The 27,241-nt window shown below is 37.5% G+C and overlaps 1 protein-coding gene across 1 annotated transcript; it reads right to left on the reverse strand.

The window, feature by feature from the left end:
* Window positions 1-3,153: 3,153 nt before the first annotated feature.
* Window positions 3,154-17,175, reverse strand: LOC135158110 (uncharacterized). Its single transcript, XM_064115407.1, has 7 exons — window positions 17,123-17,175; window positions 14,721-14,829; window positions 12,420-13,541; window positions 11,567-11,704; window positions 10,769-11,116; window positions 7,675-7,922; window positions 3,154-3,432 (listed from the first exon to the last, which is right to left on the reverse strand). Exons 2-7 carry the CDS (start codon window positions 14,764-14,766, stop codon window positions 3,154-3,156), a joined length of 2,181 nt encoding a protein of 726 aa, XP_063971477.1. The 5' UTR covers window positions 14,767-14,829; window positions 17,123-17,175.
* Window positions 17,176-27,241: the final 10,066 nt, after the last annotated feature.

Below are 27,241 nucleotides of genomic sequence, written 5' to 3' on the forward strand. Positions count from 1 at the left end.
GATCCCAGCACGCGAGACCCACTTGTTAGAAATCCACTGAAAAATGCGGTTCATGGTGCGACCTTAGTATACGGTACCTCGCAATACGTGTGAGTGGGAACAACCGGTGAATCGACGGAATGCTCTTCATCGAAATACTACGTTGGTTGGTCCCCGGAACTGTCGGGCGGAATTTAGCCCGAAATCCGGATCCTTAATGGAAGTGGATCAAGAACATATGAGCTGAGAGAGTGAGTGTACGTGCATCAGGCCCTTCTACTTTCTATAATTTTTTGTTTTTTGTTTTTGTTAAGTTAATTTTTCCTGGTGTAAAGTTAAGTTTCAGTATATTCAAATACTTCAAATACTTTTAATGCTCGCAACGACAATACGGGGGCATGATGACCCCTAAATTTTTGAAAACTTATTTTTATATTGAAAATTATCACAAAATTCACCAAAATTGTGCACGAAAGCCTTCATATTTCACTTTAAAAACTCAAAAAAGTGCCCAAATGACAAGCTTATTGGTCGCTTCGCTGTGTCGCTTTCAACTTGAGAACGAGTTTACGCGCATGCTCCCCCCCCCCCCCGAAAGAAATTATGTGTATGGCCATGCTCAAAAGAGCCTGGCACATTGATTTATATTTACTTTTCATTTTCGTTATATTTATCTCATTATCACCATGGCCTTACGCAAAAAAAATTTCCGGGGGGGGAGCATGACGCGCGTAAACTTTCTCAAAAAAAATCTTGAAAGCGAGCCCAAATGACAAGCTTGGTCGCTTCGCTTTTTCAAGAATTTTTTTGAGAAAGTTTACGCGCGTCATGCTCCCCCCCCCCCCCGGAAAAATTCTGCGTAAGGCCATGGTGATAATGAGATAAAAATAATGAAAATGAAAAATATATATAAATCAATGTGCCAGGCTCTTTTGAGCATGGCCGTACACAGAATTTCTTCTTTTTTTGGGGGGGGAGCATGCTCGTACACTCGTTCTCAAGTTGAAAGCGACACAGCGAAGTGACCAAGCTTGTCATTTGGGCACTTTTTGGAGTTTTAAAAGTGAAATATGAAGGCTTTCGTGCACACTTTTGGTGAATTTTTTTTTCAAAAATTTAGGGGTCATCATGCCCCCGTATTGTCGTTGCGAGCATTAAAAGTATTTGAAGTATTTGAATATACTGAAACTTAACTTTACACCAGGAAAAATTAACTTAACAAAAACAAAAAACAAAAAATTATAGAAAGTAGAAGGGCCTGATGCACGTACACTCACTCTCTCAGCTCATATGTTCTTGATCCACTTCCATTAAGGATCCGGATTTCGGGCTAAATTCCGCCCGACAGTTCCGGGAACCAACCAACGTAGTATTTCGATGAAGAGCATTCCGTCGATTCACCGGTTGTTCCCACTCACACGTATTGCGAGGTACCGTATACTAAGGTCGCACCATGAACCGCATTTTTCAGTGGATTTCTAACAAGTGGGTCTCGCGTGCTGGGATCTCACTTCTGGTGTCCACAACACGCGACTTCTATGGCTTGATTTTTCTGTGCGCGACAACATGTAATGAACCCTTGGGTTGTTCCTACGATCACAGAGAAAAGGTGAAATACACGCGCGCCTGTGGGGATTGTGAACTGTAGGAAAAATCGTATAAAATTACACTTTTTGACATTTCTACGACGACGAAGTTATATAGAAAATGAAGAACATTACAATCAGACCATATCCCTAGAAAATTGCTTCAAGAAATGTCATTATGAAGAGGAAATGGAAAAAAATTTGTGAAGAAAAATCACGAAAAAGGAAATCGCATCATGAATATTCATATCATGGGCGGTCCCACATTTGCATGTTATAGCGATTTTTCCATTATTTATAAATAATGGTTATTTGTATATAAATAATGATTATTTGTATATAATGGGATATTGAAACAAAATTATTATTTATAGATAATGAAGTAGATATTTCATTATTTAACAAATAATCTTTATTTATAAATAATGGAAAACTCGAACATTAAATAATGATTATTTACAAATAATGAAAATAATGGCGCACTCGAAAAAATTATTTATAAATAATGAAGTAGACGTTTTCATTATTTAACAAATAATCATTATTCATAAATAATGGGAAACTCAACAAATTATTTATAAATAAAGAAATGTGCACTGGCATTGTTACTAAATAATTATTATTTATAAATAATAAAGAACTTATTTATAAATAATGGAAAAACGAATTGCAATTATTTATAAATAATGAAGTATGTAGTGTCATTAATTATAATTAATGAAAAACGAAAATCATTATTTATAAATAGGAAAAGACAAATAATTATTATTTATAAATAATGAAAAACAAATAATCATTATTTATAAATAATGAAAAACAAATAATCATTTATAAATAATGAAAAACACAATCATTATTTATAAATAATGAAAAACAAATAATCATTATTTATAAATAATGAAAAATCAAATAATCATTATTTATAAATAATGAAAAACAAATAATCAGTATTTATAGATAATGGAATGTCGAACTATTATTATTTACAAATAATGAAGTATTACTTGGAATTATATATAAATAATTTGAAATGTTATTTTATATAATAGTAATTATATACAAATAAAATGTAAATTATATTTAAATAATAGTTATTATTTAATAAATAATGATTATATAACAAATAGTTGTTCTATATAATATTGGTACAATTGGCCCTCATAGGAAAAAGAGGAAAGTGAGAGAACAGGAGAAAGAGCAATATAAAAGAGAAAGAAAAATTTTTAACGTAAGATAAAGTAGAAAATATTTCGAAAACCTGTGCCACCGACCAAAACTTACATTGGGTCCCGCTTAATTTTAACATTGATCCCGAAGACAAGGGGGATTTTCTGGGGGTAATTGTCCGGTGGGTAATTGTCTTTGGGGGTAATTGTCTTCGGGGGTAATTGTCCTCCGGGGGTAATTGTCCGGGGGTTAATTGTCCTCGGGGGTAATTGTCTGGGGGTAATTGTCCGTGGGTAGTTGTCCGGGGGGGGGGGGGTAATTGTGCGGGGGGTAATTGTCCGGGGGTAGTTGTCAGGGGGTAATTGTCCGGGGGGTAATTGTCCTAGAACCGTAGTGGCTTATACAGGAAATTTGTTACATATTACAGTACAGTGGTTAGTCCTCTGAAGGCAAAAGTGAAGTATGTTTGGTCTGACGAATGCCAGAGATCATTTGAGAAATTAAAGGCCATTTTGGTAAATGAGCCTGTTTTGGTAGCTCCAAACTTCACAAAGCCGTTCAAAGTAGCTATTGGTGCGTGTGATGTTGGAGTAGGAGCAGTATTGCTCCAAGAAGATGAAGAAGGCATCAAAAACCAGTGTGTTACTTCTCTAAGAATCTCCATCGTTTTCAGAAGTATTGAACTATTGATAGAGAGGCCCTGAAAGGGGAGAGAAGGGGAAATAACAGAAATGAAGATAGAGAAACGGATCCGGGGGACTGGAACCACCCCTCCCCCTCCCACCATAAAACATAGACAGGCGGGAGAAGTAAAGAAAAATATTAAGAGGGGAAAAGCCAATGGAGGTGCAGACAAAATTAAAGGAAACAGACGGAGAAGGTGAAAGAAAAATAGAAGGGAGGACAAATGAAAGGGAAAATAAAGGAAATGAGGGGAGGGGTTCTGACCCCGATCCGTATCTCTATCTTTAATTCTGTTCTTTCTTCTCTCCTTTTTCTTTTTTTCTTCCTCCTCTTCTTCTTCTTCTCTCACTTTTTTTTGAGGGGGTGGGGGAAGGAGGGAACAAAGGCCCATTAGCCCAATTATATTCATTTATCTTTAAAAATTATTCTGTTTTATTTATTCTCCCTCTTTCTGTTTTTTCCTTCCTTCTTCTTCCTCTCTTTCTCCCCCTTTTCTTCTCCTTAACTTTCTCTTCTGTCTCCCTCTCTCTCTTTTAGGGGGGGGGGGGGGTCCCTCCGACCAATATATTTCTTATATATGAGTAGAATTGTAAGAGCAATTACATTCATTTCATTTAGTTATTTTCTCTTTAAATATATTTCTAGCATACAATGATTATGAATATTCCACAATGTCTCTGTAAAGCTTTATGGTAAGGCTTTGTTAGGCATGCCTACACCTATTTAAAGGCTGAGGAATTTTGTTATTTCTGAATAGAGATTGCTTTACAATAGACTCGGAGTGGCAGTGAAAAGAACAATAGGATTAGCTATGTTGTTAATTTTACTGAGGTCATTCAAGAGTCTTTTAAAATTAGACTGCTCTAGAAATTGGCAAAATGATCTTTTTGTAGACAATACTAGAAGCTTCCAGAATAGTTAATAATTTGTATATAAGCTGGCAGTTTCTTCAAGGACATCATCATATAAGATCAGAACTCAGAGTTTCACGCCAGACTTTATGTCAGAGCATAGTTTATTTCCAACTGGAATACAACATTTATCATCTGTGAAATTATTTGCACGCCATCAATGAACTGTTTGCAGTTACTTCGAGAGAGGAATTCTTAGTTCTCATCGAGATCATCAACCTGTTTTAATGAACGCTTTTCAACCCATGGATTGCGGAAATTGACTGTTTAATCATCATCAACATCGTCTTCACGGACATTTCAACTCGTTACAGTGACTCTTATGTTATTCATTATGCTTCAACATTAGTTTCATCATCGCCATCATTGTGAAGTTTAATTTACGGATTCTTCACCAACCAACTTGGATTTTGTTTGGATCTTAATATCATAACCTTGGATTGCACATCTAAATCTTCAAGACATGTAAGATGTTTTGTTTTTATTTTGTTGATTGATCTACATGTATTTCCTTTAATTAAAAAATACATCAAATTCAAAAATAAATTGTAATTGTTATTTGTTGCAGTATCGTAACACACACTCTCTCTCTCTCTTTAGTGGGAGTCCCTCCGACCCATATATTTCTCCATCTTCTTTTCCTTCTCTATATCCCCTTTTTCCTGTTCCATCTTTTTCTACTTCTTTCTGTCTGTCTCTCTTTCTTAAGTGTCCCTTGTTGAATTGAGAATTAGATCAAATTGGAAAAAACTGATCATCATAAAACATATTGGTCAGTAACCAATATGTTGGTTAATAAACTGATTAATAAGTTGACGAAAAGGTAACTAGATGATAATTAGATTACAAAACAAACAATGAATGAAGGAAAGGACGTATGAATGCGAAGAAACTAAAATTGAGGGAGCGATTGAAGCGGCCGAGCTATTTCTCTTTCTTAAGTGTCCCTTATTGAACTGAGAATTAGATCAAATTGGGAAAAAAAATGATTATCATAAAACATATTGGTCAGAAACCAATTAAAAAATGATAATAAGCCCCCAATTAAAACGTATTATTCCTCGGCTCGCCATGCCCACACAGCTACACCACGAACATTATTTTTAGCAATTAGGGCGCCCGAGCAAATTCGCCCCGATCCCCTATCCATGTAAAATATTATTCCGCGACTGAATTATCAACACCACAAAGTCAAAGAACTTGAAGCATATATTACAACTTAAAACAATACGCTCTACACCAGGAAAAACTAGCATCAAAAGCTCTTTGACTGCACACGCCCACTTCTATTAGCGATATTCGGGCTGAAGCGCCCCGGCAACATGGGGGCCCGAGCTGCATAGTATTGCAATGAAAAGCACCGAACAATTCATCGGTTGTTTGCTACCTACGATCAGAGAGAAAAGGTGAAAAACTTGAACAAAATGGTGCATGTACACCGAATATAATAATTAAGAAGAAATGGAGTAAGAGGAATACAAAAAGTCCCTCTTCTACGAGAAAAATGGTAATTCAAAGAGATATCACAAAATGAAGTCATTTGTTGAGCGGGGGACTCCAACCGCCCAAGCAAGCAAAACAAATTCACGAGGAAATTGGCGACGTCGTAAATTTCGTCTAGACCAATTCGCTACGAATTTCGTCGTCAATATTCGCGATTTTGATCTTTTTATGATGTCCCTTCAGGACCACAATACTGGTGTTAAGTTGTTGTTGGGATATACTGCACTTTTGCTTTCAACCAGAATTAAATGAAGAAAATGTAATGCAATATGTACAGTATATTAACATTTATTAGAGATGATTTTAACTTGATAATGCCGAATATATGAGTAAGTCTGATCGTGACTTTACTCTGCAGTATGAAATATAAACTTTTCTGTAGCTCTGTCTCTAATCTGTATGCATGCTGGAACAATCTCTAAAAGTAATCTAAACTCAAATTTCTATTCTGACTTGGGTTCAGAAGTGAACCCCTTTTATACTGGTCTGGTCAAGACTCTCTTCAACCAAACATGTGTTGATCAAACTTGGACGCTTGACCAAAACCATCTGTACGTCATAATCTTACCCTGAATTTTGGGGAGTGGACCTTTTAGTGAGAACCAGGAATGTAGTGAATAGGAAACGTCAGAAGTTTAGCTGGAAGAAGAATGAGTAATACTGTCTTAAAAGAAAGTTTGATATGGTATCAATTGGTTTCCTGTTATACTTCCTGAGAAGTATTGAAATTATGATTAAAAAGCTTAATCAATATGGAATCTGCGGTTTTGCTCTTTCTTAGTTTTAGAGTTATTTAGCCGATAGACAACAATATGTAGTGTATAATAACGTTTCCTAAAACTTTGTTACCAATCCGATGCGGCGTTCCACAAGGATCGATATTAGGCCCGTTAGTTTTTTTTGGTACTTATATCAATGACTTAACCAATACAACTTCTCGCTTATCGTTGACATTATTTGCAGACGACACTAACGTCTATTCCTCACATGAAAACATAAATTCCTTGGTAATTGCACTCAATAATGAGTTACCAAAATTGTCTTTATGGTTCAGATGCAATAAATTGTCCTAAATATCCAATCTAATCGTAACGTTGAGCGCCTAACAAGAAGGGACAAGGTCCCAATTTTGCAAGTCTTTGGTCTGACTCGACCGGGATCGATCCCACTCCCGATCGTTTATGAGGTGGCCTCTCCCCCGGGGGGGGGGGGGCACTTACATTGACGAGGGGATACCATGCGCGACCAAAAAAACACGTAAAAAGGATGTCTTTTTCAAGATAGGGCACGTTACGTACGTAACGTGATAAGGGTGTCAAAAACACAAAAGTAATGAAAAAAGGTTATCTACTTCGCTAGGAAAGTTACGTGCTTAGGGTCAAATTTTTGGGGATGATAAAACAAAATTAAATTGTTTTATAAAGGATGTAAATTTTGCCCCAACACTACGTGTTTAGGGTCCGATTTGCGCGAGGTGTGGAAGGTGGAGTCGTACTAAACCAAATGATGTGTAAAGGTAAAACCGACGACCGAACGACCCGTGACATATATGGCTGTACTTGTTTAGGGGTGTATTTCAGGGAATGCTTGCCAAGAGTATGGTTTTGTTTCCAATACTTGTTAGGGGTAAAGTTTTACATGCCAATACTTGTTAGGTGGTGCATTTTCAGTATTTGGAAAATACGTGTTTAGGGTGCTTTTCGAGACCCCATGGTCGCGCATGGTATCCACTCGTGAATGGAAGTGCCCCCCCCCCCCGGGGGCCTCTCTAACACTGACCCATCATGGCAAGATATATCATCAAAACAGTATTTTCGTTAAAATGGGAAAATTGTGAAACTTACCTCTTTGTTCCCTTCCACATCATCATAAAAGTTGGCATGTAAGATGAGAGGTGTCTTTGCCAGAGACAAGTACTTCTCTTTAAACGGCACGAAACACATCCTCTTTCCGCGAAAGAAGATGTTCTTGATCCTGATCATAATCTTCGCCCACGAAAAATGATCCATCTTGATTTTGAGTACCTCCTTCATGATCTTGCAGCTAGGTATTCCAGAGCTTGACAGTACTTTCCGTTCCTTAATAACTGCATCTGCAATTACATATTGGAAAATAATAAAATGGTTATGGAATCTTTGATGGAAGGGCATGATATTTGCGAAAGAGAATCAATGAATAGATATCGTTTAAAGGGATAGTGAATTCGTTTTGATAACAATAAAACAAAAATGTTGGTGAGGGTGTGATGAAAATCCTTCAAAGGCCAACATAAATAACAATGTAAAATGTTGAAGTTATTATTTTGTGACGTAACAAACAGGGAGCTCCCTCCAGATAATGTCGTGTGATAAATACTAAACAAAGACAAAGTCCCCCTAAATCAAAATGTTTTTTGAACAGAATAATTTGGAGATATAACATTCTTGGCTGGTTCTTTTACACTCATTAGGTAGCTCGTGGGGAAAAATAAGATTGATGGGTTGCGTCATGCATGATTAATCAAAGTTTGAATTAAAAGTGACCATTTTTGAAAGCCACAAGAGTCTTTTTCAAGTTGTGTAACTACAAATTTGGGCGTAGGCTGTTGGTTGTTGGACAAAATGATGGATGATAAAAAACAGCATCAATTAGGTCACATTTGAAACTAAATTCGTTCATATTATTCCTTTATAACCCCTCAAAGTAAGTCTGTGCCATAAGAAATGCCACCCCCCCCCCCTTGATGCGTGCTCACTAATCCATAACTAAGCAAATCGATTTCATGTTTGCACAGAATTCTGCCCATAGGTTGATAAGCATTACTGCCAAATGACATTGCTAAAGACAGTTTTGAAAGAAAAGTTCCACATATTGAACAAAAGTTCACTTATTCTTAAACTTATGCACTCCCAATGTACACAATGTCATTATGAAAGTAAATCAAAATTTTAACAAAAGTGAAGTAAGGGTTTGTTTCATGGACGATATTGGTAACTTCTGCCAACAGGTTTTTTAAATGAAACTTCGCACATGGCTTTACAGTGACACTGTCTATAAGGAGGATGCGCGCACACACAAACACACACACACAAAATCATTCGATAAGGCAAAGAATGGGGCCGAGGCCCTGAACCTTCTTCTTATTTACAAAACTTTTGAATATTGTGTAGATAGTGAATCATTAGACATTGCGATTTTCATGAAAATCAAATCAAATGAATTATGCAAGAAGGTTGGTGGCAGATATTCATAGGAAGCACTTGCCTTTTCCTAATAACGTTAAAAAAGAGGTATTTACATTCCACATGTTCATTCAAGCGTGAATGTTTAATTGAACGTCTTTGAATCATTGAAACATGTTAATTGGTAATGAACATAACACAAAAAGTTGATAAGAGAATTTCAGTTCCTAAAACGAAACAATATTCGCCTATGATACTTGAAAATCGCTACTTTATTTTCATTAAAATGCTCATTGAACCGTAAAATTAAAAATATTTTTCAAGTTACTCATGCCAAAAGTAAATGTCATTTTATTCCATCACTTTGTATCGATAGAAATGTGTAATTCATCTGTTAATAGCAAATTTTGGTCTCTGTTTATTCAACCAAGAAATTTAGCAAAAAAGTTGTATTGTCTTTAGAAAGTACCTTTTACATGGCTTCTATTAAAGCATTAATTTTGTCATGATGGGAAAGTGGAATTCACTCCGATAAAATGGAATCAAGGTCATGATATTAGGCTTGTGATTTTCAAAGAATGACATTTTACCTTCTCTCTGTGCTAGCTGAATCATGACATAAAATTTATCCGCAGCATTCACTCAGAGGTAGGTCATAAAATTACCTACACGGTCATGTAAAAATATTCCTAAAATTGGAGGTTCGTTTAAAGGGGGACTTACTTCTTGTCATGGTTGTTGTGTATACATTCCCCAAAATGCAAGTTTTCTAAAAATATATTTGCTTTAATTTTTATATCTGGGCTGTGGTTATATCATCATACACATTATTTCATACCCTTTCGACAAGACGAATATGTGCATTCATCTTATATCAAGCAAAAGGGGGAATTATGAAATTCAATCATTTTAAACGATTTATGGTGTTTACACTAAGTGATAAATAGGGGTCTGCATGCATATGACACATGACGTAACAACTGTTATTAAAACTGATTGTTTGGTGGATTTTCATCAACCCTTTACCAATGTTATTCGTTGTTATTATATGAAGACTAACTAGTCGTCATGGTGAGCTTTCCAGTTAAGTTAACAAATTCAATTTACGCTTTACTCAATCTTTTGATCAAAGTCGTTACTGATGTTTTGTTCTTTTCAAACAAAGTATTGAAATTGTTTCATTTGATTAATACGGAATCTTGAAAATGTCACCCAAAATATTCATATTATCATATGAACTCATCCCCCCCCCCCCAGATGACATTATTTCAGATCAATATACATCCTCTATATAGAAGAGATGATCAGATACTTTGATCTTGCAACTCGTCATGTCTATGCACAATTGAGAGAAATGATCAGATGACGCGTCCTCGGATCTCGTCGTGTGTACATCCTGTGGAGAAGAAATGATGAGATGACAAGATCTTCGATCCATTATCAAGGGGTCTTATCATCTCTTCTAAAAGATCTAAACATGACGAGATCCGAAATCTTGCCATTTCATTATTTCTTTCCAAGGAAGTACACATTACCAGATCTAAGATCATAGCATTTTATAATTTTATCATTTTTCACACAGGATGTCGACATGACGGGATCTCAAATTACGTCATCGCATCGTCCCTTTTACAGTATGCAGATAAGACGAGATCTCGTCATCATCGTCATTTTTTCTGAGGGTTACAGACATAACGAAGTTAACATCTGGATGACACCTATAAGCCTCCATGATAAACAAAATAATAAAATAAGCCTTGCACGTTCAAGTTCTTACGTGGCGAGTATTTCCCCTCTCCTGAGTATAGGACTGCCTGTAAACTGAAGTACCGGGTTGCAACAGCGCAATGAGGTATTGTGTAAGTCACCGGTGACCTCAGGACTAAGTCATCAGGAGCTAAGCACTGTACGCCGAAGCAGACTGACATCTCTTCTTTGGTGTCACCAAGATTAGGAGTATCGGTCAGAACACGAAGGGAGATTTCTTGTGGCTCTTTGCTGTCAATTGCACCAGGAGGTATCTCAAGTTCAATCCCAAAGGACTTTAGCCGCAGTCTACCACCATCAGCTCCAATTCTCTTGCAGCACTCCTTCTTGGTTGTTTCGACATCTCCTTCATCAGGTACTGAAAATTATTTAAAATATTTATATTGCACTTCTTTATTACAAAACTTTAACTTCAAAATTCTAATAAATCATTGTCGCTTAACATTGCCACGACTCGGGGACATTCTGAAATATCCATTGTAAATGATAAGTGGAATATCGTATTTGAACAAGAATTTTTTCTAACTTTGGCAATTTTTTAAACATCTATTTCCCCATTGGGTCAATGTGTTTTTTTAAATCAAATTATAAAAAAGGTCTAGTTGAGTAACATGCTAGCATTACAAGGAAAAGATCCACAGTTATCTTTTGTCTTCCCTCTTTATCTTTCGTGCTGTAAACATTACAAATTTAATTACGTCCAAAAATCCTCAATGACATGCAAACTAGTACACATGTTTCAATACCAAACAAATCCTTGTTGTGTACTACAAGACAACTTTTCCTGATTATTCTACCCCTATAAAACCTGATACACGGGGCAGGCTTCCTTGGTTGACGTCAAATTCCTCTTCTTTTTCTTGCCATGAGGTTTCTTCTTCTCCACCTTCAGGGTTCTTTGAGCCTGTATCTTCATGAAATTCAACCTTTTCCTCAGCAAGTTCATCTGTATATAAAAAAAAAGGTTAGTAATAAAAGGAACAACTCTTTCCTTACAACTAGTTACACATTATTTTTAAATTTCGGTGATATATTATAAATCATTATATCTACATGTCTTTCAACAATGAATCGCCTATTCAAACAATGAAATATGTTAACGAAACATCGGCATCACGGTACTTGAGGAAATATCAGAAAGTGCACGGGAGTTTAGCCTATCTATATGCGTAATTTGCATGAGTAAATTTTCCCCGAAATTTCCATGTCTGCAGAAGTAAATTCCTATTAACCCCATTATGCCTATTGTAAGATTTAACTTGGAGCGTCGTGGCCCAGTGGATTAGTCTCCGGACTTTGAAACAGAGGGTCGTGGGTTCAAATCCCAGCCATGGCGTAGTTTCCTTCAGCAAGGAATTCATCCACAGTGTGCTGCACTCGACCCAAGTGAGATAAATCGGTACGGCATGAAGTAATTCTTCAAAAAGCTGTGTGCACCAGAATAGGGTTGATGATAACAGCAGGGCCCGCTGGGAGAACAGGTTTCGGAACTGAAGTGGCTACCCTTGGTAAGTACAACGTTATTACTATTATTATGATTACTAACTTTTTTCTTTACATAATATAAAGCCTTGTAAATATAATTATTTTCCATAAAGGTAAGTTTGAATAAATCACAATTATGTGGTAATCATATTGAAGAACAATCTCTATCAACTCACCTATTGGAGAGGTTTTGAGTGATTGAGAGGAGGCTTTGTCCAACTTGGAAGGTATTCCTTCACCCTCCTGAGATTCTTCAGATGATTCCTGACTCTCCTGTTTTTCAGTCACTTTGACATTAGGATACAACTCCGAAAGCTTGTTCCTGTCAGATTTGGAAAGTGGGTTTTCTGAACCAACGAACCTGATTTCCCGCAGAGTACCAAGTTCCTTCGGGCTTTGCAGGGACTTACTTTCAGACTGACCGAAATCAGTCTTGCAACTGACAAGTGTAAGAACAGTAACATCTTTAAAGTCACTAGTTGTAAGATCAATTAACGAAGTTATGGGTACAGCCGCTGATGCACCTTTAATTTGCAACCCACAATCTGAAGATGTTCGGGACCATTCAACACTGTTCAATACTACGTTTCCTAGCTGTACACCTTTTACTTTGACAAACTTCAAACCAGGATTCACGTCATATAGCAAGTCTTTTATCAATTGAAGTGCATAGTGCTCTTCAGACCGACGAAATTCAAGATGGATATCAGTCAGATAAGGTAATTTACATGCTTTGATGGTTGTGCTTGACTTGCCCCATTGGAAAGCTTCAGTGCTTTTGATGAAGAGTGATTCTATGTTTTGACAGGCAGAAGAAAGGGAGAGGAAGATGGTCTCGAGAGTGACGAAGTCTCTTGAGTGTCCGTTCCGCAAGTCTAATTTTACCTGTCTCCAGGAAGACAGTGGGGGGTCGGAATTGTATTTTCGAGCGTGTATAAAATCATCACTGTTACAAGATAGCTCAAGACTCTTTGCATTTGGAAACCAATCACTGAGAATCGATATGATTGGTGCATTCGGATATGTGTACGTGATGTCGCTAATGCAAACGGTGAGGACTGATCTCATTGGAATGAAAGGTCTGGTGTCATGTGCAGGAATATACCGATCAAACATAAGCATATGAAAGTCAATGATGATATGTTGCACTGCTTGGCACAATGGAACCAGTGCAGAGATAACTTCTTGGAAATTAAGTAGTAATAAGTCTTCAAATTTTAAACAAGTTTCACCGCCACCGATAGTCCAAAACACAGACACAGGTACTTCCTTTCCATATCTTATAAAAGAGATCTCGGCTGAAAAGAAATTCACAACATAGTATTTATCAGGAACATTCATTTGAGCTAGGATTTAATGAAGAAGTAATAAATTAATAATTACACTAATATAATGCGTTAGTTTATGGTATTGATATCAACCCACAGACGGGTAGACAGGGTACTATTTAGAATACACTGAAACATGTTACTAAGATAATATGTAACAACCCTGCGACACAATTAGATTTAATTTCCATTCCAGCCGTGTGTTTTATTAAGCCGTTCGCTTAAATCATGTAACTCTTTACGCAGGACTGGACCATGTTCTTGTGGGGCTAAATCATCTACAAAGGGATACATCATTTATCAAACGACCCCTAATTCATTTCTCTTGAAAGAATCTCTTATTCTATCTTTGCTATATTTTAGACCGGCATGGTCAAAATACACAGTCACTATAGAATGTTCCACTAAAATAGTGGAATTGTATATTCATTTGCATTTTCCTTAGGGTTTCAGTTCAATACACGGCTAAAATAATAATCCATGGGAGAATTTTAATTTTTAGGCCTATGTATATTTTAACCACATGACCTTCTATGATGATCATACATACATTTAAGAAAAGGAAAATCCATTAATAGGACAACTCTTTTTTATAATCTTTTTCCCCTCCACAGTGATTTTATGGGCAATCAAAAATCAATAGATACAGAGTACAACCGTGCATGTTGCAACAGCGCAATGATGTATTGTGTAAGTCACCGGTAACCTAACGACTAAGGGGGTGTTGCAAGAAAATATTTGCGATCAATTGCAAATATTCTGTTGCAATTTTACAACTGATAGATCAATGTTAATCATTGCAAATCAGATTAAACTTCTTGTTTCAAGGAGCAGATTAGCAATCAATCACTTATTTGCAATTAACTACAAGACATATGTTTGATTTAGGGACCAAAATTAGACTTGCAATTGATCGCAAGTTTCTTGCAACACCCCATAAGTCACCAGGAACTAAGCACTGTACACCAAAGCAGACTGACATGACATCACTAAAGATAGGGAGTATCCGTCAGGACACGAAGAGTACAGAGGACAACTATTGATTTACACAATGAAGTTAGACGTACATCAGTGGTACATGGTTGGGCTGTATATCATGTTGCATGATTTTCTCTTACTTTGAATCCAATCTAATATTAATCCACTTACCAGTATTTTCTTCAAGGTTTAGTCCGGAAAATTGATACGGAGGCATCTCATGCCTATCAATTAAATACAGTGTCCGTGTGCCGAGAAGGGTGCTGTTTAACGCTCTTGGCTGTATATAGTGTATATAGAAATCAATTTAAATCACTAGAAAAGGAAATTCTTACTATTGAAACTATTACTGGCACAAACATATGGCCCAAAAGGAATCTCCACAAAAAAAAAAAAAAATCCACTCTCTTTATTCCTAATACCAGCGATATCAAGTAGATATACAAAGCTAGAAGCAACAGACAACAAGCCCATCTACCGCGTTATTTGACTTAGATTTGTTTAACCTGATAATAGCTTTAGATTTTACATCGGTAACCACCTAATTTTCTAAACTTTTCTACCATTGGACTTTGCCTGACATACTGCTATGATCATTATGCTGCACTTTAAATTCTGAGCGCCAAGCACAAAGGGTGAAGGTATCATTCTTTTCGGTTTCATTCAGTTGAAGATTAACCCACTTGATTAACCAACTCGTGTTCTTGCGTCGTCGGTAAAGCCCCTTTCACAATTGACGTACGACCTGTTTACGACCGCCTGCAACAGATTTTTCTTGTTGTTGCACGATCGATCTCTTGGTGTCTTGCGAGCACTCGCAGTGGTTGTAGACGAACGCACGAATTTGAGGTGGTCGGAGGTGGTCGTGACTGGTCGCATCTGAATCTGAACATGTTCAAAATCCAAACGCGATCAAATACGATTGGTTTACTCGCATCAGGTCGTACCATCGGTCGGGCGATCATCGTGTGAGTGTTGTTCAACGTTGTACGACTTGGTGCGAGAGGTGACACAACTACGTATAGTCGCATTTAGTCGACTGGAGGTCGTACAACACTTGCACATGCGCTAGATACCTACAGAGACCAGTCTTGCGACTGGTTGCGATAATATAAGACTGTTGCAAGACCGATCGAAATTACGGCTTACAACATTCCACTACCGTTGCATTCGCATGTATGCGACCGTACAGCCCCTTTCACAATTGACATCCGACCAGTTTACGACCGCCTGCAACAGTTTTTTTCTGCTGTTGCACGATCGATCTCTTGGTGACTTGCGAGCACTCGCAGTCGTTGTAGACGGTCGCACGAACTCGAGGTGGTCGTGACTGGTCACATCTGAACTTTGAACATGTTCAAAATCCGAACGCGATCAAATACGACCGATTCACTCGCATCAGCTCGTATCCGGGGTCGTACCATCGGTCGGGCGATCATCGTGGGAGTGTTGTTCAACGTTGCACGACTTGGTGCGAGAGGTGGCACAACTAAGTAGTCGCATTTACTCGACTGGAGGTCGTACAACACTTGCACATGTGCTAGCGACCTACATGTACAGAGACCTGTCTTGCGACTGGGTGCGATAATATGATGTGCCATAAGACTGTTGCAAGACCGATCGCAACGGCTTACAACATTGCACTACCGTTGTGTGCGACCGTTCCCCTCGCAATCCCTCGTGCAACACTCGCATGTGATCGCACGAGCACAATAGGATCATAATCGACTTACTCGTGCAACGGGTTTTACTGGTTGTTTTTGTTGTACGACAGCTGTTGCAACTGTGAAAGCCTATGTGCGATATTATGAGATGACTGGCGATTGATGCCTGTTGCAGCCTGTCGCACGACCAAAAGGTCGCAAGTGGTCGTACGTCAATTGTGAAAGGGGCTTTAAGGTGAGCACTCTAGCATTGTGCCCTCATGCCCATAGTGACCGGGTCAAGCCAAGCACTACTTTATATTTCCCCATTGACTCGTTAGTTAAAAATGAAATGTGAAAAATCACCAAAAATAACCGTTTATTATGACACCATCTAACCTTTATCATTTTGTAGCTCACCTACCCGGCTCACCTAATATCCTTCAAATGCTAAGAATATTACATGGTGTGTTTATGCATATTTTCGCGCTTCGTGGGCTGAAACCCGGACTACATGCAACGCTGGTTGCAGTCACAGTGTTCATTTGGTTTCTTTGGCCACTAATAAAATTCGCATAAAATCTACCAGGGACAAATTACTGGTCCGAACTGATCCAGTAGTGACATTTTTTATGCACGTATAAAACAAATGTTCAGATATGCATCGTTGATTTTGTATAAATATTTTTCTAACCATTATGACAACTTTGGTACAGGTCTAGGAGAAACATCTATATTGTAATGATTGGTTCATGTGAATGAAACTACATGTATAATTTCTTTAGGAACTAATACTTAAACTTCTTTTGAGAAAATGAATTAAGGTTTTATTTTTTAAAAAGCAGATATTTTGTACTCCGAATGTGTTAATGCGTTTTCATGGTTTGAATAAAAGGAAATGTAATCAAGTATCACTAATATCAAACGTACAAACTTGAATTTTATCGATGACTCGCCTCGCAGCTTTACTTCTGTCAGCTCTTTTACCTGAAAATTAAATTAAAAATACATGAATAAATACATATACAAAAACTGTGACAATATAGACTACAGATAATATTCTGGCCATAATTCAGTTTTCGTATCAGTTTAAATCATGAAGATACCGGGCAGTGTTTTTTTCCCTTCCATTTACAATAAGGGCTAACTCGGCTTTAGAGGCTCGAATTAGGCTAAAAATCTTGGACTTTTGAAAAATCGTTCAAGGTGAGACTGGAACCGTTTTTTTTTTGAAACCATGCAGAAGTATTTACCGATGCATGGCTGGCATGCCTCGGTAATTACTTATGCATGGCCACGATTCTGTCAGGATACATTTACGTTCTTTATTGTTCCTGTATTTTTATTTATATGTTATGACTATGTATCTAGTGTGTGTATTTGGGCTTCCTGTCGATGGTAAGATAAGATTTTATCACGCTCTCTCAAACCCCGATGGTGAGTATGAAAGCCTCAACATGAACACATTTACAATAATGAATATGCGTATAAAAATGAACATATTTACAATGATGAATATACATTTTCTAAAATAAAAGAACATAATGCAAAATGATAAAACAACAACAGCAAAACCTATTATAAAGTAATATATTGTTCTGTTTAACACAATTACATTGTAAAACACACTTATTAAAAAGCCATTTATCAACATTTGTTTTTTGTCATATGACACCTTTTATTCAAACTAAACAACCTACTTAATTAGTAAGCACAGGGTCTTATAAAATATTATTTGGGTATGTACAGTACAGCGGCGTAACAGGGGTCGGTGGCCAGGGGGGGCAAGAGCCAAAAATTTCCCGGTCATATCATGGAACAGGCAATGGCGTCATAAGGCAAACATTTTGAGGGGGCGATATGGCGTATCGGGCAAATATATATATATATAAGCGAGCGAGCAAAAATTTTTGACATTTTTATTGCAAAAATCCAATTTTGTGATAGATTTTAACATAATGTTAAAAAGAGGATATCATATTCACCCTCCACTCTTTCCTTTTTTTGTATGCCACGGTGAACAGGATTTTTGTCATGCTTGTGAGCATCAGGGCGAAGCTCTATATGCTTGAGGGGGCCGAGTATGGCGCTTCTGGCAAGAAGTAGCTTAATGTAGGTCCCGAGCGAGCGAAGCGAGCGAGATAACAAAATCACCTTTTCATGAGAATCTAACATGAAGATAGATTTTAACGTGATATTCAGAAAAATATAATACACTTTCCTTTATTTCCTCATTTTTTTGTTTGGTTGTAGAACTTTTGGGGGCCATGGTCCAAACTCATCCATATAACAGTGCTTTATGGGTGGGGTCCAGGGCAGAGCCCCGGAACCTCTTGATATCAAATCCATTTTAAACCCGTTACAGATGGCCACTTATTTTAATCAAATTGCGTGTATATTTATATAGCTTTAATACAACACATAAATTCAATGCAGTTGTGTATCGTAACCATCCAAATATTGTGAAGGGCACACCATAGCAAATGTGGGAAAGTTTGTAAAAAGTCACCAGCGAGCGAAGCGAGCCAGAAAAAAAAATGGCCTGTTAAAATGAAATTCTAATTATGTGATAGATTTTTACATCATTATAGCAAATATCATGTCATATTTTTTTTTTCATTCATCTCATTTCGCTGCCTCCTTTATTTTCTTTTATTTCCCCTTGGCTGTGGAACCACCCCCCGGTACGCCAGTCCTTCAACGTAAAGCTTAATGCAGGAAGGGTCCATATAGGGGCCCGTTATAGAACCCATTAAAGGTTACAGATGAAGAGCCCCCACTGCACGGGGTCTTGACTCTTGGACAGAGCCTTTGGAGATTTAGCAAGTTTATGATAGACTTTCATACGACATTATGCTATATACCATCCATTTTTCTTCCCGCTCGTTATCTCAATCCTCGGTAGCCCGGTAGTGTACGTTATCTTGTCCCTATTCTTTATTTTCCAATTTAGATTTTGGCTAATTCCATTCTGCCTTTATTTCCCGCTTTTGTTTGCCTGTCATACTAATCATGCTAATGTATATTTACTTATATCGGGGCGACTCTTTCTCACTTGTTCTTTTTTCCTTCCGTTATCTTTCCGTTTTCCCTTTCCCCTTTTTTCTTTCCTTTCCCTTTCTCCCCCCCCCCCTTTTTTTCCCCGTTTTTTTTATTTTCCCGGTGAGCTCCGCCAGGGGGGGGGGGGGCAGCTTGCCCCCCCTGCCCCCCCCCCCCCGCCTGTTACGCCACTGGTACAGTACACCTGTCTTTCTTTACTAAAGAAAGAGCACTCAAATAAGTAATGAAACTTGCCTCCAACTTCCTTCAGAGAGCATAATGTACATAAATCATCATTCACTGATTCTCGAGAAAAAACGATTGTTACTGACGGGCAACCTAAGAAAACTACATCGAAATTTACACAATGTAGTTGCATCAGAGTCACTTAAAATTAGGAAATATGTCTCAAAACCCTATTCTCTTTTCATCTTATAATTTGAACAACTACAATTTGACCATATTGCTGCATGCCAAACTTGTTCGGACATATCCTTCAAACGCAACTTCAAGGCTCTTAGAAACCGATCAGTCCCAATCCCTTCCCTTATATTACCAAAACCTGCTTTCTGTAGTACATCTTCAATATTAATGCAGCTCATCCATTTTGACGTGAACTACATAGTTGGATCTCGGTGCGTATTAAAAACCAAGCTAAAAACAAGAATTAGTACTTGTCCTCCACACCCGTCATAATTCTGAACCAAAATCCAACCATTCTACAATTAATATGACTTAATGAAGTGGAGCGCCCATTTTCTCCATTATGCCATGTGAATTTTAATATTTACTCGTAAAATTGTTCTCACAAATTTTCTGTTAAAATTTTCAGTCTTAGCAATATCTTCATAGCCCCATACTTCACACCCATAATTATGTCATTATTGGTAAAATCATTCTATCAAATAATTCACACTGTGTATTAATGGACAGTTGGAATCTTTCTGCTTTTGCTAAAGTTGTTCAAAGTTTTCATTGTCTGGGATACCTTTTTTTTCTCTCTAAATTTGAAAGTATCATTATACTCTAATCTAACTCATAAACATATAAAATCATCCAAAATCTCCAAACACCACCACTCAAGTTGAAAATTGGTCTCTCACGATCTTAAACTTGCTAGTATGTACCGTTAATTGCCACTTATGGCAATGATCATTAACTGCATTCGAAGCAGGTTGGAGCTGGTCGGGACTTTCAGCTAATAAATGGCAACAAACAATGACGGAGATAGATTTCTCCTTGTCTTACGCCAGTGTTGCAAGTAAAATACTCATATCCCATAACATTTACACTTGACTTTGCGTGCTGGTATATGTTCTCAATCACATTTAAAATTTTACCACTTTCTCCGTTCTTCAACAGTTTTTGCCATAATATGTACCTGTCTATAAAATCAAAGGGCTTTTTTATAATCAATAAATCCACAATAAACAAGATAAATACGTGTGTTCTGCTACAAATAAATATATATTATGCTGTGATGAAAGTACATCTAAATTTATAAATTAGCACACCAAAATTAGCGCAGAAGTGATTTAGCACTTTTTGTATATATACTTTCACTATTGCACTACCTGATTAACACATTTGTATCTAGCACTCCCTTAGTCAATGAGTACACTTACATAGCACCATGACAGTGCATTTGATTTTTGGACATTGGGTTGTGTGAGGGACCAGGATTTTGCCCTTCAAAATCAGAAACATCCTGGCTCAGAAGACATTTAATTTACTCGAGAAAGCAAGCAAAGAGGTTAGTTAATGTTTTATGTTATGTATTTTTTATTATGGTCTAAGCAAAAAGTGAAATTTTAGAGATCTTTTTCTTGGTTCATAATGACAAATGATAATGTGTATGTAGTATGTATAATGTATGTACAAGCTATACCAGGCTCATTGCATCCCCTTGTAATCAAATAAGACTGATTAACTATTACATGAAACTAGACTTTGCTACATTTATTATTTGATATATTAAGAATGATTGTTGATTTATACTTGTATTCATATAATTGTAATGAGAACAAAACTGAATTATGTTTGTAGTTTGAAACAAGCAAACCTATAATGAGTAAGCGTATATGTATATAGAATTTGGAATCTAGTTGAGACAAGGCTATTCAGGTTTTCCAAAGAATTGATGTTGCTCTATTGGCATTTAAGATGTTTCATTTTGCTGTTATTTATGATTCTTTTTCTTTATCACTGACTCCACAGTTTTCACGGATTAAATAATCAACGGATTAAACGTACTAATTGGTTCAAACTGGATTAAAAGGACGAATTGGATTAAACAATCAACGGATTGAAGGCACTAATAGATTTAAGACCAATTCGATTGGATTGATTGTACGCATTTGATATCGGATTGACATATTAAAACAACGAAATCCTGTAGAGGCCTTTGTTACGCTTGTCTTTTGTTTGTCGACCTCACTACAGCCACAGTGAAAACTCTTTGTGCAGCGAGAATTCTTCGACGTGAATTTCTTCTTTCGACACGATCAAACATCCTCGCAGTTCAATGGGCTTTGTGAATTCTTCCAGCTACGGAACAATTCGAATGCAAATCTGGAACTTCGATATTCAATGTTCGACACGATGAATGAAACCTTCGTGATTGATTGATCTCAACCTTCTTTCACCATTAATCTTCTATTTGGGAATAATCATGGCAGAAGGAGTTGAGAATGGACGGGATAGAATGCCCACTGATAAGGGTTTGCAGTATAAAGCAGACGTCACAGTCAAGACATGGAGAGATGCCATTTGACTTTGGAGGAGAAGGGCAAATAAGCATCGACAGCTTATAGTTGAAGACAATGTCAACATTGTGATGATTAAAGAATCCCGTAATCAAGTACAGGAAGCCATGGACAAGGCCATTTCTTCTCAAGAAGTACTTGCAGCTATAGCTCCTTCAGCAGATCTTGATGATGGTGGAGATCTACTTGAAACCATTGAAGATGAACATTCATCTTTAATGAGAGAAACAATGAAAGTTATTCTTCGATTGCAAGGTGGGACGCTTTCATCTAAGTCAGGTTCCCGATCATCCAGAGGGAGAATTCAAGACTGGGTTGATCGTCAAGTGTCAGTTCCTCCTCGAGTTCAGAGTATAGTTAATGGAGGTAACAGTGCCCCTTCAATGGAACCCATCATTGAGATGAACAACCCTACTCCACCTTCGGAAAGCCCTGCAACTAAGATTGGTCATCGACGAGAACCAAAGTCCAGCAATGATGATGTTCTCGCCAACAGTTTGAAAGAGTTGCTATCCTTAAATAGACTTCCTCTTCCAGAGCCTGGGATTTTCTCAGGTAACCCTCTTGACTACACGGCATGGAGGCGAAGCTACGATGCATTGATCGAATATCGTGGAATTCCTATGGCAGAGAGGTTCTACTTTCTCTTGAAATACCTGACAGGTGAGCCGAAATCCTTGGTAGAAGGCTACTCTATGATCGGCGATGGCAGATGTTACCTTAATGCGAAGGAAGCGTTGGAACAGAGATATGGGGATCCATTTGTAGTTTCAAATGCTTACAGAGACAAGTTGGATGCTTGGCCCAAAGTTGGATCAAGAGATTCCTTTGGACTTAGGAGATTTTGAGACTTCTTGAAACAATGTGACGCCGCATCCAAGTATGTTCCCCACCTGAATCACCTTGATGATGAACGGGAAAATCAAAACCTTCTGAGGAAACTCCCTGAATGGCTAGTCGTGAAATGGGGAAGGAAGGTTGTTAAGTGGAGACAAGATTGGAATACCTTTCCACCGTTTGCCATCTTCACAGAGTTCATTGACGAAGAGGCAACTGTTGCTTGTGATCCCGTCACCTCGCTTCAGTCTCTGCAGACTTCAAAGGAAAGGAAGTGGTCAACTCCTTCTCGATCTTTACAGACTGGAACACACAATCACCAAGACGGCTCTGCTGAGAAGAAATATATGTCATGTGTCTTCTGCAAGGGTCAACACCATATTGCTGAATGTTCCTCGTTCAATTCAGAAACGATGCAGAAGAAAAGACTATTAAGGACAATGGTCTCTGCTTTGGTTGCTTGAGAAAGGGACACATGTCAAAGAGTTGCAAGAAAAGAGATACATGCTCTGTATGTAAAGGAAAGCATCCCACTGCTCTACATGATGATGAATGGAAGGAAAGGCGATTCGATGCTACAAACAGAGAGAGAAGCAGTAATGAAACTCTGGAATCAAATTCTCATGCTTCCCAGTCAGATTCCAGTAATTTTATGAAGTCATCGATGATTGTTCCGGTATGGCTATCGCACGAGTCCAGTCATAAGGATAGACTAGTATATGCACTACTGGACACGCAATCCGATACATCCTTCATTCTCACACAAACCAAAGAAGCAATGGACATCAGAGGCATAGACATGCACCTATCGCTTTCTACAATGACAAAGGCAAATGAGAGAATAGCTTGTGAGAAGGTGACTGGATTGAAAGTGAAGGCTTACTACAACTCCGAGAAGGTAATTAGTCTCCCTCCAAGCTATACAAGAGACTTCATCCCAGCGGATCGACATCATATTCCTACTCCTGACACAGCGAGATCCTTCAAACACTTGTCCAGGATTGCTGATATGATTGCTCCTCTTCAGGATGGTGAAATTGGACTCTTGATCGGCTACGACTGTGCCAAGGCTTTAGCTCCGCGTGCTGTCATCCACTCTCTTGACAAAAGAGGACCCTATGCAGTCCAGACAGACCTAGGCTGGAGCATTGTTGGGACAGTGAATGCAGGACATGTTGATAGTCACGATGATCCCATTTGTGTGAGTCATCGCACGACTGTACAAATTGTACCCGAGGAAGTACATTTGAAGGGTCATCGCTCGGAAGTGATCCTCATGCATCAAGCTACTATTAAGGAAGAGATTACCCCTCTTCAAGCTTCCCAACTTCTTGAAGCTGATTTAATTCCTGATAAGAATCAGGAACCGTATTAACAGAACGACTTGAAGCTTGTTGGGCTTATGGAAAGGGAGATTCCGGAAGAGACTGAGGAAGAAGCTACAGTCATTCCTAAAGATCATGAAGTGAAAAGCAACACCCATGCCTCAGTAAAAGAGGTAGATGAGCTCGAGTTAGGACGATTTGATCATCTCTCTAGTTGGTATCGAGCAAAGAGAGCTGTGGCGTACTGCCTCCGTCTCAAATCATACTTACAGAGATGCTGCCATGCAAGACGAGATGGGAAAGATGTCAAGAAAGTTGTGATGGAACCTCTGACTACTGTACTTCTTCATGCAGAGATGGAAATCATAAGACTGATTCAGAGGAGGACATTTGATGAAGTGAAATCATCAGGAGTCAGCAAGTCTCACAACAAAAGAGAAAGAAGGCGTCATTACAAGGAGACCAGTCGCTTGTATCCTCTGGACCCATTTATAGATGATGATGATGGCATCCTTAGAGTTGGAGGACGTTTGAGGAGATCTGACCTCTCATTTGAAAGCAAGCATCCTGTCATCCTCCCTCAAACTCACCTGACCATCTCAATTGTATTTCAGTGTCATAATGAATTCTGGTGTCAATGGAAGAAGGAGTTTCTTTGTCAGCTTCAGTCGCGACAGAAGTGGACCAAGCCACATCGCAACATGAGAATAGGAGATGTGGTAATTATTAAAGACGATAACACTCCTCGCAATGTTTGGCCTCTTGGAAGAATCGTTGAACTATATCAATCAAAGGATTACTACATTCGTAAGGTTAGGGTCATGGTAGGAGACAGAAAATTAGACAATGTGGGAAAACGAAGTAACCCAGTGACTTACCTTGATCGTCCTATCCACAAGCTAGTTCTTCTTCTTCCGAGTGAAGACCAGGAATAATTCCCAGCCAAGGAGCCAACGTGACTCATTTAGAAAGACTAAAATGCTCACACAGGATCTGATAATTTTGAAGTTTATTCGATGATTTGATCTGGACTATAATTCATCAAACTTCTCTTTGAGAGCTCTCGAGCACAGACTGAACTCTAGACTACTAATACGATATGAATACATCAATTTGTGGGTTATAGAAACAGAAATTGACTGTGTTCAAAATTTGAAGTCAAACTTAGGTTTTACTGTCATTTTAATCATTCTGAGTCTGAGTCTGATTCTTCTCTTCATTTTCATTCAGAAGAAAATTAACAATTTTGTATATTGCATATTTTCAAAGTTTTATAAAAATGCAAAGTAGAGAAAATTTTGAGAACGTGTATGTTTTCAGTTGTATTCAAACTCTTCAGAGATGACTTTGTTTGTATTTCTGAATATTTTGATGTTTTCATTTATATAATGAGCAAGAAGAATGCATCAAAAGTGATATATTATAGAATGTTGAAATCTTCCAAGGAAGAGTGTTGAATTATCAAAAACATAACAAGTTTTGACTGAATTCAAGTTGAATCCATCTGAGCTATGGTACACTATGCAATATATCTTTCTATTATATCTCACATGCATCGAGGTCTGAATCTTTACATATATATATGATGTCTGAAGTTAAGACTATAAAATTTAAAACGACGCTTATCTTCCTTTTTGGCAGAAGCCCTTTTTCTTGGTTTAGATAAATATTAATGAAAATAGAGGAAATGGGCTAGATTGGAGGTTAAGTTCATAATTTACCTAAAATGACATGTTTCTTGATTATGAATACTTATCGATTTCCTGAAATGGTCAAAATTCTTGAAGGTTGAGATTGTGTGAACTTAATGTTTTTATCTATATACCCCAAAAAAAGGGAAAAGGTGAAATGCAGGAAAAAAGTATTTTTTGTTGTTGTTTTACATTGAAAGCCTTTCAAGTACTACGATACCTTTGAATTGGATTTACGCTCGTAAATTACTGTTACAATTCAAATATGACATTTTGCGATATCGATGTTTCTTTATCATGTTTTGAAAGATGTAGTTTGAGTTTCTCATCATTTGTATATAGTATCATCTTATGGTTGACGATATGATTATACAGCCAGGAAATGTGATTAGTGAAAATTTTCGAGGAAACGCTCATGTGTACTTAGTCTAGTAACGTAAAATTATCTTTAAGAAGTATACATGTATGTAGTCTATAAAGTACTTAAATTTAGATTTATTCATTGCGGATGTTTTCTTGAGGTAAATTAATGTTTAATTTAAAGGAGCCATGTGATGAAAGTACATCTAAATTTATAAATTAGCACACCAAAATTAGCGCAGAAGTGATTTAGCACTTTTTGTATATATACTTTCACTATTGCACTACCTGATTAACACATTTGTATCTAGCACTCCCTTAGTCAATGAGTACACTTACATAGCACCATGACAGTGCATTTGATTTTTGGACATTGGGTTGTGTGAGGGACCAGGATTTTGCCCTTCAAAATCAGAAACATCCTGGCTCAGAAGACATTTAATTTACTCGAGAAAGCAAGCAAAGAGGTTAGTTAAAGGGGAATCCAGCCTTGGCCATAAAATGTTGTGCTGGGAAGGAGAAAAATAAATTAAACAGAATGGTGAAAATTTGAAAGAAATCCGACAAGCAATAAGAAAGTTATAGCTGCTTTAAAATTGAGATCACTAATACTATGTAGATTTCAAATTGGCAACTGGGTAAGTAAATTATGACAAGGGGCAAGGACAACTTTCCCATAGGCCATGTACTTTATTATCAGGGATTTGTGGTTTTCTTCTAAGTACCCATTCCCCTGGGGCAGTAATCTAAATATAACCCAGGCAGTATATTGTTTTATGTCCTCATGAAAGAAAAATATAATTTGAAATAAAACTTTTGGGAAAAATGACATTTTAGCCACAATATGTATTGGAGTACATGGAAGAGTAGTCCTTGCCTTACATCACTATGAAATCCCATATGCGGCCAATTTGAAGTCTCCATGGGTATAGTGATTACCAATATTTACAACTTTTAAAAATTCATAACTTTCTTATTGTTTGTCCAATATTGTTCAAACTTTCACCTATCAACTTGTCTGATTTTTCTTTT

The sequence above is a fragment of the Lytechinus pictus genome, unplaced genomic scaffold (assembly GCF_037042905.1).
Source record: "Lytechinus pictus isolate F3 Inbred unplaced genomic scaffold, Lp3.0 scaffold_37, whole genome shotgun sequence".
NCBI lineage: Eukaryota > Metazoa > Echinodermata > Echinoidea > Temnopleuroida > Toxopneustidae > Lytechinus > Lytechinus pictus.

Excerpts from the sequence above, each read along its gene's own strand:
- LOC135158110 (XM_064115407.1), bottom strand. The coding sequence starts at position 14,766 with ATGCCTCCGTATCAATTTTCCGGACTAAACCTTGAAGAAAATACTG. Across the intron at positions 11,117-11,566 it reads AAGCCTGCCCCGTGTATCAG|TACCTGATGAAGGAGATGTC; the intron begins GTTTTATAGGGG and ends AATAATTTTCAG. Across the intron at positions 3,433-7,674 it reads ATGTGGAAGGGAACAAAGAG|GGCCTCTCTATCAATAGTTC; the intron begins GTAAGTTTCACA and ends CTCCCCTTTCAG.